Raw genomic sequence first — 13,629 nt, 5'->3', positions numbered from 1 at the left:
AAAGAATTAGCATATGAGAGAACTGAGCGAGTTAGCCTACACAGACTGAGAGGATTTAGAGCCACATTCCTCACTTGCTTATAGTATGATAACCAAAAAAATATCAAGAAATACTGTTTACCTATTGTGGCAGCATAAAAGAGCCACAGGCACACCAAGAGAGAGTGCACTCCGTTGGGCCAGGAATTAAAGTAACCAGCTAAGAATGTTTAATACTATATTCCCATCCCTGTCCAACAAAATTGCCAGGGAATGTATTTATACTCAGCTGGGAATTAATATTAAACAAGCTTAGGTGCCAAACTGGTCTGCCCAGCCAGTCTACCTACTGATTTCTAGAAGTGAGACATGGATTTTGCAAAGAGCACCCTGGGATTTATGGACTAAATTCTGTTCAGATCCCCATAGATTTAAACCTCTTACAGATTTGGGTCTGAGTGTTTTAGGATATTAGCCGGGATACCCAAAGATGACATAAGATAAAAATTTCCTCCAGTGCACTGAAATCAAAAGCAACCTGAGGCTCTACTATTGAGAGCATTTCCATTCAACCACTCACGTTTAGAAATGTTTATTCATATGTAGGCTATTACTGTATATAAACTCTGTTACTGTGCTTTGTTTAGATCCTAACTAAATACTGCTCTGTATTCCAGGCCTATTCCTGGCTGCAAGAAGAGATGGGACCTGATTCTGACCCTGTGGTAATTATAAGATTTTTGGGATCCACTGAAACAAGCATAGATCTGAAGAATATACTTCAAAGCATTTGTGAACAATTAGCAGTCAATTATCGTTGCCTCGTGCAAAGTTACCCAAAAAAGATTCATGACCTCCGGGATTTGTTCATAAATCTCTTGAATGAGTCTTCATTCCACAGGCCACTGGTGATAATATTCGATGCCCTAGAACAGCTAACAGATAATGATGATGCTAGGAAGCTTTGGTGGCTTCCCATTCACCTTCCCCGTTCTGTACGGATAATTTTGTCAACACTGCCAAACAAATATGGGATCCTGCAAAAACTGAGGTGCCTTATTCATGAAGAAGACAACTACATTGAATTGATTGCAAGAGACAGAAAGATGTGTAGCCAAGTACTGAAACATCAACTGCTGCGAGTTAAAAGAAAAGTAACATCAGGGCAACAAATCTATGTCAATGAAGCATTCTCCAAATGCACACTGCCTATGTTTGTGAACTTAACCTTCAGAGAGGTCAAGAACTGGAGATCTCACAAAGACGTGGATGAGTCTTCCCTCTGTGTCACTGTACATGAAAGCATAGAACAGCTGTTTTGGTCACTGGAAAGTAAATGTGGATCACGGCTACTGTCAAGAGCACTTGGCTACATCACTATGTCCAAATCTGGCCTGAGTGAAATGGAACTGGAAGATATTTTGGCCCTTGACAACAGTGTTATGTATGAAGTAAGGGAGAGTATCCCAGAAAGTAATACCCTGAGAATTCCGTATGTATACATTGCAAGGCTTAAGGAGGGTTTGCAGGGATACTTAATAGAGCGACAAGTGAAAAATGTTACCCTTCTTCTTTGGGCAAACAGACACTTGCACCTAATTGCACAGAAATTGTATCTGAACAATGAAGAAGACTTGCAGGAAATGCACACAGTCATGGCGGAATATTTTCTTGGTGTTTGGTCAGGTGGACGAAGAAAACCTTTTTACAGCAATGACCAGTATTTGAACAGTTGCCCTGACCGTGATAGTAGAGGCCTGAATGAGGAAGAAAAGCACTGCATGGATCAGATTGCTTTTGACAGGCAGGCACCTGATCAGCCGTGGGTTTTTCAGTGTAATCCCTTAGAGCCTGACATCTTTTTTATCAATCACAGAAAAATGACAGAGCTTATTCATCACTTGACAAGATGTGGAAGAACAGATGATATGCTGTATGGAGTCATTATGAACTTCAGCTGGCTGTACACCATGATTAGAATAGGGCAGTTTGATAAAGCACTTTCTGACATAGAACTGGCTTACACCTACTCACAGGAAAAAGAACTGAAATTTCTGGCCAGTACCCTACGCAGTATCAAGTTCAAAGTAGTAAAATACCCAGGCTCACTCTCTGCTGAGTTGCAGCAGAGGCTTCTGCCAGTAGTAAGTTCACTGCCTAAACTCAGACATCTCCTCTTAGAATGCGACAAGGATGGGCCCAAGTACTGCTCTATCGTCCCCTTGCATTCTTCCATGGATGTAACTTACAGCCCTGAGCGCCTGCCACTGTCATCCAGCTGCATGCATGTCACTGAAATTCTGCCTACTTTTAATCCCAGTACAATCATCGCTGCTTTGGAAAATGGCTCCATCAGCACTTGGGATGTAGAGACTCGCCAGCTACTGAGGCAGATTACAACCTCTCCATCTGTTATCATAGGGATGAAACTTACTAGTGATGAGAGGTATCTTGTAGTGGCTACAACAAACAACACTCTTTTGATATATGATAATATAAATTCCTGTCTTTTGTCTGAAATGGAAATTAAAGGGTCAAAACATTGTGGATTAGGGGGGGCTTCCAGTTTTATAAATGGGTTTACATTATCAGTCAACCATGCACTTGCGTGGCTGGAAGCCAGCAAAGATGTCACTGTAATAGACCTTCTTTATGGCTGGCCTCTCTATCACTTCCACTGCTGGTACGAGGTAACCTGTGTGCAGTGTTCTCCAGATGGAGTTTATGCCTTCTGTGGACAGTATTTGAACACAACAACCATTTTTCACTTAGGCAGTGGAGAAAAGCTGGCCACTGTGACCTCTGAATTTTCTAGTGGATTTGTGAAATTCCTTCTCATTCTGGACAAGGCCCAAGAAATGGTGATGGTGGACAGTGAAGGCAGCCTCTCTGTTTGGAATACAGAGGAGATCACAAATCCCCAGCTTACAGATGACTTTGACTGCAGGAGAGATGACAGTGAAGTTGTCAGCATAGAGCTTTCTGAAGACCAAAGTGCAATTTTAATTTGTAAGGCTCTCAGCATTGAGCTTCTTGACACTCATGTGTGGAAGGTAGCTGAAAAGTTCAGAGCTAAACACAACGAGCGCTTTATATCTGCTGTGTTGTCCAAAAATGGCAACTGTATAATTGCTTCAATGGAAAATACCTCAGCCATTTTTGTTTGGAGAAGAGACACAGGACAGTGTATGGCAAGCTTACAGGAAATCTCAGGAACTATAGTCAGGCTAATTAAATCAAATCATCATAACATGCTGCTATCTTTATCTACCAGTGGTGTCCTTTCTATCTGGGATATAGACATCATAACTGCTATGTCCAATATTGACAAATCTGGCAAACCTATCCAAAGACTGGTGTTGCCAGCCAGAGGTGAATTAATATACACATTGGATGGATCAGATTCTGTCCACAAGTGGAACTTCAGCACTGGATATATTGAAGCTATATTCAAGCACGAAGGTATTGTTGAAAACTGTGTGCTGACCTCTTCTGGAGAAATAATGATTACATCAGATGATAAATGCAGCCAGTATGTATGGCACACTGTTAGTGGCGAAAACATCTTTCGCATTAATGGGCAAAAAATCTCTGAGCTAATGATAACTCATAATGATCAGTTTGTAGTCTCCCTCTGTGAGCAAAATGCATCCAGAGTTTGGCGACTGGCCACAGGACATAGGGTTTGCAATATTTTAGTTGCCTTACAGAATGCATTTATAACAACCGCAAATACATTTGTGGTCGGAATGGCAAAGAATAAAGTGTTGGCAGTGAGTCTCTGGACAGGCAGTATAACCAAGAAGTTTTGCTGTGATGACGGTGCAAGCATTGTAGATGTCAAACTGATACCGGACTGCCCAGATATTATAGTATTTATAACATCTACTGAAACTGTGAACATCTGGAGCTTAACAGAGGAAGTCATCTGCAGACGTGTACAACTGCCTACCAATTTCTTGAAAAATCTGGAAGACTTTGAAATGTCCCCAAACGGCAAGTTAGGAATTATAACCCGTGGTGATGAGAACATCAATGTGCTTGATCTACACAGTGGAAAACTTCGTGTAGTTCACGCTCCAGGTGTTATCTGGCGGCAAAGGCTGTCTCGTGATGGCCGCTATCTTGTGTACATCTGTTTTCTCAATGAAGATGATGACAATGGTGCAATCTCTAGTTTAATTGTAATGAGGCTAGCGGACGGCAAAAACATTGGTGCCTGTTCTCTTTATAAGACTCCCACTTTCCTTACACTCTCACAGAGACATTTAAATATTATTATTGGATTTGATGACGGAAGTATAGGCACTTACACTGTAGTGGATCGAGTCGACGCAGCATTGAAAATCAAAATTGCTACTTCAAACAGCCGTCAGATTTTCAACAACACGACACAAGTGATTAGACCAAAATGTCACAATTATAGCTTCAAAGTGACTGCAGACTGCATATGGAGGGAATCAACTGAAGTGTTTGCCAGGGATAGCCCCATTACAGTTATAGAGCCTGAGGTGAGTGAAGCAACACCAACCAAAAAACACAACTATTGCTATGAAAGGGTGTGCTCAGCCATAGACTGCAGAGGACACAGTTTTGCTTCTGACAACTGAGAATCTGTCCGGACTAGTTTACCCGAGTAATAGTATACATACATAGATTTGTCTTCTGAATTCAAGTAAAAATCAGTGCATTTCTTGGAAGACATTAACAGCAGAGGGCAGACCAGCTATTTCTTCCTTTACAGATATTCTTATATTTACATACACAAACACACACACACACACAAAAAAAAAGGGGGGGGGGGAGGGCGTTGGGAGGGAACATGAAGCAAATATTTAAGCAACGGGCTGCAGGGTTTTTTTTAATTATGGAATACAAGGTTCAGTCCAAGATTTCACCAGGGCCTTGATTAACAATTTCTAGCAATACTTTGAAAATTGTTATGCTATTACAAATGTTCACTGATCTTATCTGCAACTGACAAACAGCTTTGACTAGAGCTAAAGTTCCATGTGATCAGAAAGAAGAGGCAGACCACTGTTTATAAACTAAGTCGCCTATAAGTGGTCAGAGCTGAATCTATAGCTAACAGCCAACTTTATATCCACTTGCAAAAACGTATTTTTCTTGCTTGATGGTGCAATGACAAGATGTCACCTGCCAACCTGGAACACTTGATACATTCCATCATCATTTTAAAAATATTTTTTAATTTCTTTTAATTGGGATTGATTTAGGGTTGAAAGGCATAGGTACCACTCAGCTGCAAATGTGACAATATGTGAGCTGATAGACACTTGTTCACCTCAGTGAAAGGACTAATAGATTTCTTTTTTTAACTGCATGCAGAGATTTCAGGTTTCTGTATTGTGATATATATTAAAAAAAAAAAAAAAAGTTATTAAACGTAGATCATAATAAAAGGAATATAGAGTTGGGTCTTCGTTTTTGGTTAGAGGAAGTTATATGTCTTCATAGTGTGTGTTAGTCATTAAAACTAACTTTTTCAAAGACAAAGGGCATTGCAGATAAACAATTGAACATATGAATATGTTAAAAGATGGCTGCCTGTTTTGATGTAAGAAAGTCTAAAGTATCTCCTGTGTTCCCAAAGTACTCTTGACAGAAAGTTTTCAGACATGCCATGTTTTAATCTTAAAAACATTTGCCTTACTATCATTTCTGTTCTTTCCCATGTTAAATACAGATCAGATGACCAAACACTCTGGGACCGCTTGTATATGTGCTAATTCTTCACTAAATGCAAATGCTGCCCAAAGGTTCTTTATTGTTCCAATTTGTAATGTTTTTTTCTTACCTACAAGCTTCACTTTCCGCTTTAGAACCGTTCCGAGCCTTTTGTACAGTTTTATCAGTTTCAAGGCAGAAATTGTGAAATAACAACAAATGCTTAAAAAAAATAATTCTGTTTCATCCAAGTGAAAGAAATGCTGGACATCATCTGAACACATAGGAAGACATCTCCCTCCTTACGTACCTTAAAGATGGCACATCCAAGGAAAATTTTTCACATGGTTCAAGCAAAACAGTTTCATTTTTAAAATGAGAACTTCATGCCACATATTTCCAAGAAATGAATGCTAAGCTGGAACTTAATGTAGTGTGTGAATGTTCTATGTACAAGCCAATATAGTATATTAAGTGACTTGAATGATTTTTCCTAACTTGTTTGCAACTAATAGATCATATTGAATGTTTTTATGTAAACTTTGTATTGTTGGGAAAAACCTACTGAATCAGAGATTTATATTTTCATAAATGTCAAATTTAGTTAAATTTTGTTACAGAGTTGTTAAATTAGAAATCTATTGCAGTCTTCAAACAATATACAGTCTTGTGTATGCATTGTTTGTACTAATAAACTAAGGACACAGACTCGTATGTGTTTGCAGTTTTAATCTGAGGGAAAGCTCCAGTAGGATAATGCATTTTAGAGTACTGTAGTCTCAGCTCACGCTATATCTCAAGACTTTAATGCTGTACAGAGTGTATGTCGGCCATCTCCACAGCAGCAAATTTCACGCTAGTAGAGAGACATAGTTGTAGATATTTGCAGCTCCCATTAGCCTGTATTCTAATGATTATTTAAGGGCTATGTAAGGAGAATTCCAGTATTTTTCTCATTAAAGTTAACTAAATCAAACATTAAAAAGCCACTGAAATTTGCAAAGCATGCTTAGGCTCTCCTTATGACTAGATTACATTCTGCCTGCATGTAACTCAACAGACAGAAAATATGTGTAACCTATCTAGTAGAAAGCCCAGGAAAGTAGGGAGTGTTTGAAATCCCCCTCCTCTGAAGAGCTGTGGAACTGCAAGTGGTTCTGCAATCCACTTCTCCAAGGTTCCTGTTCTGAAGGTAAGCAACCTTCCTTCCATCTTCTTTCAAAAACAGGGCATGACTCACTCATGCCAGTCTTGATGTCCTTGTGAATAACCTGCATGTCAGAAAGCCAATTCCTTTGTGATCTTGAAAGAGTGAAAATACATCTCTTATCTGCCAGCAGAGTGACCAACATTGGGTAACAGCTGAACATAACATAGAAACAGAACAAAACAGAAACAGAGAAACATTCTTTGTTGAGAAGCAGTACAAGAACACAGTCAGCATCACTTCAGCTGAGTGGTTTATTAGTGGTGTACCCAGACTTGCTCCTCTTGTTTTCTGCCTCACCACTTTTGCATGGTAGCACAGCATCTTGGGGCTGGAGACAGTCCCCAACATAACAGATGGTCAACCTGCCAGTGAGAGCAGTCTTTCCCTCAGCTCAGGTCAAACAGGGGATTTGGGCCTTTGTTGAAGCAGCTGGGTGGCACTAGAAAGTTAATGATGTATATAAACAGAACAAGTGTTCCCTTCATTTTTTGAACCTTAGTCTCAAGTCTCACATGTTCTAACCAGGGATCAAGAGTGGAGCAGCACTCCTATTTCTCTTAATTGTAAACCAGTAAGAAAGACAAACATACACATGACTCTTACTTTAATTAAGTCCTTTTGCCTAGTATTGGGTCTATAATCTCACTGAGAATTCTGTTTAGATCCTGTTCCTCTTTACACTTTGAATCTACCTCAGTGTATCTGTACTCAGCTTTCCACCTTTCTGAGTCTATTTCTCAGGTGTCAGATGAACACTGAGCTATCACAGTAGATGTTTCTGAACACTATCAGGCTGCAGGGTGTCCAAATACCGGCTGCTGCAAGACTGGGTGCTCCACAGCCCTCACAAATATGACTGCAAGCACTCCCATACTATTGTATAGAAAGTAAACAGTTTCTCTAATAATGAGAGACCCAAATACAAAGTGCTATTCTATTTCTTCAGAGGAACAGGGCAATTTACTTTCTCTTAAGGAGCACTATTTGCATATCCAGAACAAAGCTTTCATTCATTCTTTATCTAAAGTGCATCAATAAACAGGATCAGATGAAGGTCCATATTTTCTGACACATGAGGCTCTAGGAATAGGCCATAGCTGCAAGAAAGCTTTAGGGGGGAAATAGCCGGAAATTCTTTGGCTGGCAAAGGTAAGCCAGAGGTCAGCTAGAAAAAAACATTTTTATCAGTCATTTCCTTTGCACCACAACTGGGGAATGCACGGCCCGTGACTTCATTTCATACGGCCTGTGGCCATTTAAATTTTTTCACGCTACTAGCAGATAACATCAAATGTGAGTTAACAGGTAGCTTGGAAAAGGCATTCAGAAGGCTTTCAGTTTTCAGTGTTTCTCCTGCACTGATTATATTATGCTGCATAAGCAAGTCCTGCTCAGAAACCTGTAGTGACAGAAGTGTTCTCAAGTGGCAAAGGGAGACTGAAACAAATATCTGCCACTATAATAATGGTCATACAAGGAAACAGGGGAAGGACTATTTCAGCCCTAGATCAGTTTAAAGTCCTGAGAATTCACTGTGACTGTCAAAAAATTACATTGAAAGTTTTTCAAGGCAAGTTGACTGATGTGATGCTTATGTGTCTTTGTGACACATTGTTTTCTTTTTTTCATAAGGGACTAAAAGATATAATATATCCACCCTAGATGGATTTGACTCTTAGGTAACATGAGACAGCTTCTGGGCTCTTACAGAGGCCACACCACAGTCCTCCATGCTACCAAAACTTTGCTACATAAAACTACTCAGTGTTTTACAGTAAATATTAAAAGTTCAAAATGACAGAAATTTTGTTATGTATCCCTATTTCTTCAATTATAAAATCAAGGGCATTTTATTTTTTCGCACATTTTTAACATATTCACAAATATGACCCGTAAATGTCAAAATGTGAAGTAGGACCTCAGGATAGCTGTCAAGGACTTGTTATTAAAAGTCATTTTATACATTTATGTTACAAATATGACCTACTTTAAAATTATTACACCCTGTTAAAGATATTACTCAACATTTCTTTGTGGAGCTCCACCTTGATGCAGGAAGAGCAATGGACTACATTATTTCCCTTGGTTTGCCTTTCCAGCCTGGTCACCAAACACCACTCCTGGCATTTTGGAGGTAGTCTGGAGACTTTTACAAAGCCACTGATGATCACAGTGTGGGCCTAAATCACAATGTCAATTCTCAAAACTCAAAGGCTGAAAGAAGTTAACAAGGATGCTGGAAGGTCTGGAAGGCAAGGTGTGTGAGAAGCAGCTGAGGTCTCTTGTTTTGTTCAGACCAGAGAAGAGGAGGCTGAGGGGAGCAACAGACCCAAGGGAATTAATGGAACTGTGTCAGGGGAGGGTTAGACTGGGGATTAGGAAAAGGTTCTGTACTAAAGAAGGAGCAGCATGGAACAGTCTCCCCAGGGCAGTGGTCACGGCCCCAAGTTGCTGGAGTTCACAAAGTGTTTGGACAGTACTCTCAGACATGGAGACTGAATTTTGGGGTGTTCTGTGTGGAGCCAGGAGTAGATAATATTTTTGGGTCCATTTCAGATCAGAATATTCTATGATCCTTCTAAGGATCATAGAATGAGGCACTTTGCCAGGTACTTCTCCAGGAGGAGCAGTTCACACAACCATTCTTCTCCATCACTGGAGTCACCATCCCTGACAGTGTTCAAGAAGCATCTGGATATTCCATCCCACCCAGCAAAGCCTCCAAATGACTGCAGCCTCCACCACTTGCAGCACCTGACCTGTCTGCAGCACAGGGATTCCATCTCCAGCCTCAGCAGGGAATACATGAAGGCAAATTTAGGGCACATCCACATGTTCCTGTTGGCATGGCTTTCACTACATAACACTGCTGCACCAGCACAGCTCTTTCATTTACCACAGCATACAAAAGAGATAATGTCATCACCTGATTCCATGTGAATTTTGTGGTGTTCTTTGTATGCTGGAAAGCTTCAGGACTAAAAGAGTTCCAGTCAACAGACTTGAAGTGAAATACACAACATTTGCAAGGCAGGGGATGAAACAAAAAAAACAGACACACCAAAGCACAGATGAAAACAGAAGATCTTGAAAGAAACATACCAGCCTGTTGTCATCTGTCTCCATTATTGAATTGCCTCTTAAGTAAGTGCCCAGAATTTCCCACTGTAAGACCACTTTGCTGATGGTATCTAACTTACGATGTTAACCTCTTGGGCTGCAATTTGTCAAGGCAGAGTGTTATCTCAACAGGAATATCCTCCAAAATGAAAAAAGAAAAATAGAAACAAACAAACAAATTAATTAATTAATAAAAACACCACCAAAACAGTCTACAGTGAGATTAGAGGGAAAATAGGGTTTCTGCTGGCTGAATATCTCAACTACTTTTCCTTTGGAAAAAATATTATCCTACTTGTGGTGTGACACTCCATCCAAGACACATCTGTAAAAACCTGACCAAATTATCAGCTCAAAGAGATTCTAACAGCTTGCACATGCCTATAGAAAAAGTCAGATTTCAGGAACAGGAGATTATTTTCAGCCAATGCTAAGAGCATGTAAGCAAAAATAAATAAGTAGAATATAATTTAGACAAATTAAAAAAAGAAAATCAAAAAAGTCTGCCACAGAGCTTTGCAGAGCTTTGCTGGACTCACAAGCTGCGGATAATGTTTGCCTTTACATTACAGCACAGTTCTCTGCTTCAAATAAGCAGATCCAAAGAAGCTTTTACGACTTTGTTGCTGGGCAGTGGTGTTGCAGGCAGCTTCATTGCTCTGCATGTGGCCAGGTGGCACAGCCAGTGCTCCTGCTGCCCCACCACCTACACGGCAGCCCCAGCCCACCCCTGACATGAATCTGGCAGAGCAACACTGTCCTCACCATAGCGTCTAGAAGGGGAAACACAAGGCAAACCCCGCTCACTGATAAAGTGAGATTTTAAGAGGCTATTTTGCATGAGTAAGGCAAGCAGTACTCAGCATGCCTCTTCCACTGGGAAGACAGGGGTGCAAGCTCCAACCAGTCAGAGGGCCACTCTAAGTGAACAGTCACTGGGAGTGAGAACAATACCTCTACCAGTACAGCAGCCAGGCTTCATATAACCATAAACAAACAGAGAATTTAGCAAAATATTTCCAAAGTGTTCTCAAGTGGGCTACCTCTGCTTGTACTGCTTTGGAACCCCCATCCTAACGTAATGTCAGTGCCAGTTCTTTCCAGGACTTTTTTTTCTTCTTTAAGTTTCCACTTACACATCTACTCACGTTAAAGATTACAGCTGGGAAACACCTGACACAGCTGCCAGCAGATATTGCTTAAGTCAGTTCTCTCCTCCCGCACAGGGAACACTCTCATAACTGGGTTGCAGCAGCAGAACATCTTTCATAGCGCATTTGGAAACACCACACCCAAACCAAAGTGATTCCAGGGAAGTCAGCAACTTTCACCAGTAAGTATTAGGGGGTGCCTGCAAACACCTACCTTAAAGCAGAGCTCCTCTGCAGAGCATCACCCGGAACAGTGGGACTCAATTTCTATGCTCAGTAATACTCTGATACAACAGAGGAGATTTTTACCAGAGCTGTTCAGCACTGCCTGTGGCATGAGAAGATTTAATTTTAAGAATATGCAAATAACAGTGTTAACACACTGACAGACTTGGACTTTGTTGTGGTTGTGGTGAGCGGGTGTCCCAGTGGAGAACTATTCGGCACTTGCAATCCCTCCCATTCCTTTTCTAACCCGGCTAGAAAGCAGTGAGGTCTGTCAGGTTTTCTCCAGCTTGCAGGTAAAGGGTTACAGATTCTAGGAAGTATTAAATGCAAACTTTAAAGGATTTTATTTTCATCTGCAGTCACATGACGACTTAATACCCAATGACACTAACTACAGTGTCTCATTAAGAGGTCATGCAAACTCCCAAGCTAAACAAGGCATTCTTACATATTTAACATTCAAATGCAGGAGCCGAGCTAAGCCATGGAAGATTGTAATCAGAAAAAAGCAACACTTCCTGATCAGGACAAAAGCTACAGGTAGGAAAAGTTCTTGTTCCTTTAACTTACAACACTGTGCTTTCAAGAGAAACTGTTTGTAGGACATGTTGTGTACACTCTTTCTTAACTTTAGCTCTCAAAATAAGCTAACTTTTATCTGGAAAATATCAGATCTCACCTGTTTCACCTTTTGTAAAATCAGTTTTGTTTATATGCTCGGTTGGCTCAGCAGAAATCCAAACAAAACAATGCTCTTAAACGAAATGTAACTATAGAAAAACTGATATTTTAAAAGATTTCTTAGCTATTTAGACTGTTGTGTTAGAGTATGCAAGGTAAAAGGGGAGTTAATGTGTCTGACATCTGAACTGAAGGGATTTAGAGCTCTTCTGACTTTACTTATACCATGAACTGCACATTGTTTCAGTCACTCTGATGAAAGTATATTTTAATGGATGTGGCTTTCTTGCTGAACTTTCATGATTTCTGATTTCCCTTCCTTCAATTTGATGCATTTAAAAGGAAAAAATATCTTACAAATGCAAATGAAATGCAGATGGGGAGGGTATTTCAGTGCTCTATAAAAGGAGAAAAAAATAATAATTATTAAAAACAAAAACAGGGAGTAGAAGGAAAGGCAGTCAGTTAATTGAGAAGTTAAATTGTATGAGGGCATATCCATTAAGTGATAAAGTTTCACTGACAATTGCTGGCAATATTGCAGTTCATTTTTTTTTTCATTTTGCTGAAGGATTTGTCCAGGATGCGGCATCAGCACTTTGTTCACAAAGATCTTCTTCATCACAGTTTTTCTCTAAACTGTAATTATTTTCACATGGGGCAATACATACTCACCATTTTTACCCCTTTATAGGAATTTAGTTGTAGACGATAAAAACCACCATTTACCTGTAGCTGCAGAGCTACAAAACCTATATTTACTAGAAGATCTCAGTGCACCTTTAGATTTCCACCCCCTGGGGATTCTCACTGCATAAAAGGAGTAAGTGGTGTTTATAGTTTTACTCCTAGGATAGCAGGTGGTAATTGCAGGCAATGTACATTTTCTTCACTTTATTCTAGAAAACCTTTTTCCTCTTTGCACATAACACTAGAGTATACTAAAAAGAAGTGAAGAATAACAATAACTATGACACCTTGCTACATATAGATAAGCTCTCAACTTTCTTTGCTTTATCATTACCAGTACTTAAAATAAACCCAAGGAAGTTGGAGCTCCAACAAGTTTATCACTAGAGCTTAAAAAACAATTGCTCACTTCCAGGGTGGCCATCTCAACCTGATGTAGGTCCAGCCTGAGACACCGAGTCTTTTACCAGCTATGGGTACTGCTCACCTCCCAGCAGAGGAGTTCACTAAGAAGATGAAGATGTAGAAAGAAACAACCATGTTTTAAAACAACTGTTTTAAATTTACTATAACTGACCTCTGAATTTAAATTATTTACAAAAATACATACACATTTATCTATTCAGTAACTCTTGTAGATAAGGGGCTTATTTGGTAAGCAAAATCTAAACATAAGAGAAACACAGCAGACCCCCAAATACACAGGCATTCTGTTACACAAGCTTTCTGCTAAGGTGAGCATTGCACCCAACTGACCTGTGGGGAGCAGCCTGCCAAGGCCAGACTCTTCTACCAAATGTTTGTACAAATTGGGTGGGTTATGAAAGCCAGCACTTAGGAGCAGGCAAATCTGTGAACACTGATTAAATAACATGTCTTTGT

The 13,629-nt window shown here is 40.0% G+C and overlaps 2 protein-coding genes across 11 annotated transcripts in view; both read left to right on the top strand.

Annotated features, from left to right (window-relative positions):
* NWD2 (NACHT and WD repeat domain containing 2) overlaps positions 1-6,375 on the top strand; it is a 51,155-nt gene extending 44,780 nt beyond the window's left edge. For 6 of the 7 annotated variants that reach the window (XM_015862508.3, XM_015862509.3, XM_015862512.3 and 3 more), the window contains one exon: positions 657-6,375. In XM_015862508.3, coding sequence (XP_015717994.2) covers positions 657-4,589 — 3,933 coding nt within the window. In that variant the 3' untranslated portion in view covers positions 4,590-6,375. The remainder of the gene's footprint in view (positions 1-656) is intronic. The other variant, XM_085545592.1, reaches the window with a different exon arrangement.
* A 4,842-nt stretch (positions 6,376-11,217) lies between these two features.
* PGCKA1 (PDCD10 and GCKIII kinases associated 1) overlaps positions 11,218-13,629 on the top strand; it is a 43,138-nt gene continuing 40,726 nt past the window's right edge. Inside the window, exons 1-2 of one of the 4 annotated variants that reach the window (XM_085545588.1) lie at positions 11,218-11,330; positions 11,846-11,916. The gene's annotated coding sequence lies outside the window, so the exon portion shown is untranslated. The other 3 variants (XM_085545589.1, XM_085545590.1, XM_085545587.1) reach the window with 3 other exon arrangements.

Source organism: Coturnix japonica, chromosome 4 (genome assembly GCF_054131305.1).
Source record: "Coturnix japonica strain WE chromosome 4, WE-NBRP24, whole genome shotgun sequence".
NCBI classification, from domain to species: domain Eukaryota; kingdom Metazoa; phylum Chordata; class Aves; order Galliformes; family Phasianidae; genus Coturnix; species Coturnix japonica.
Note: the sequence above shows the minus strand (reverse complement) of the source record. Positions and strands in the feature narration are given on the sequence as shown.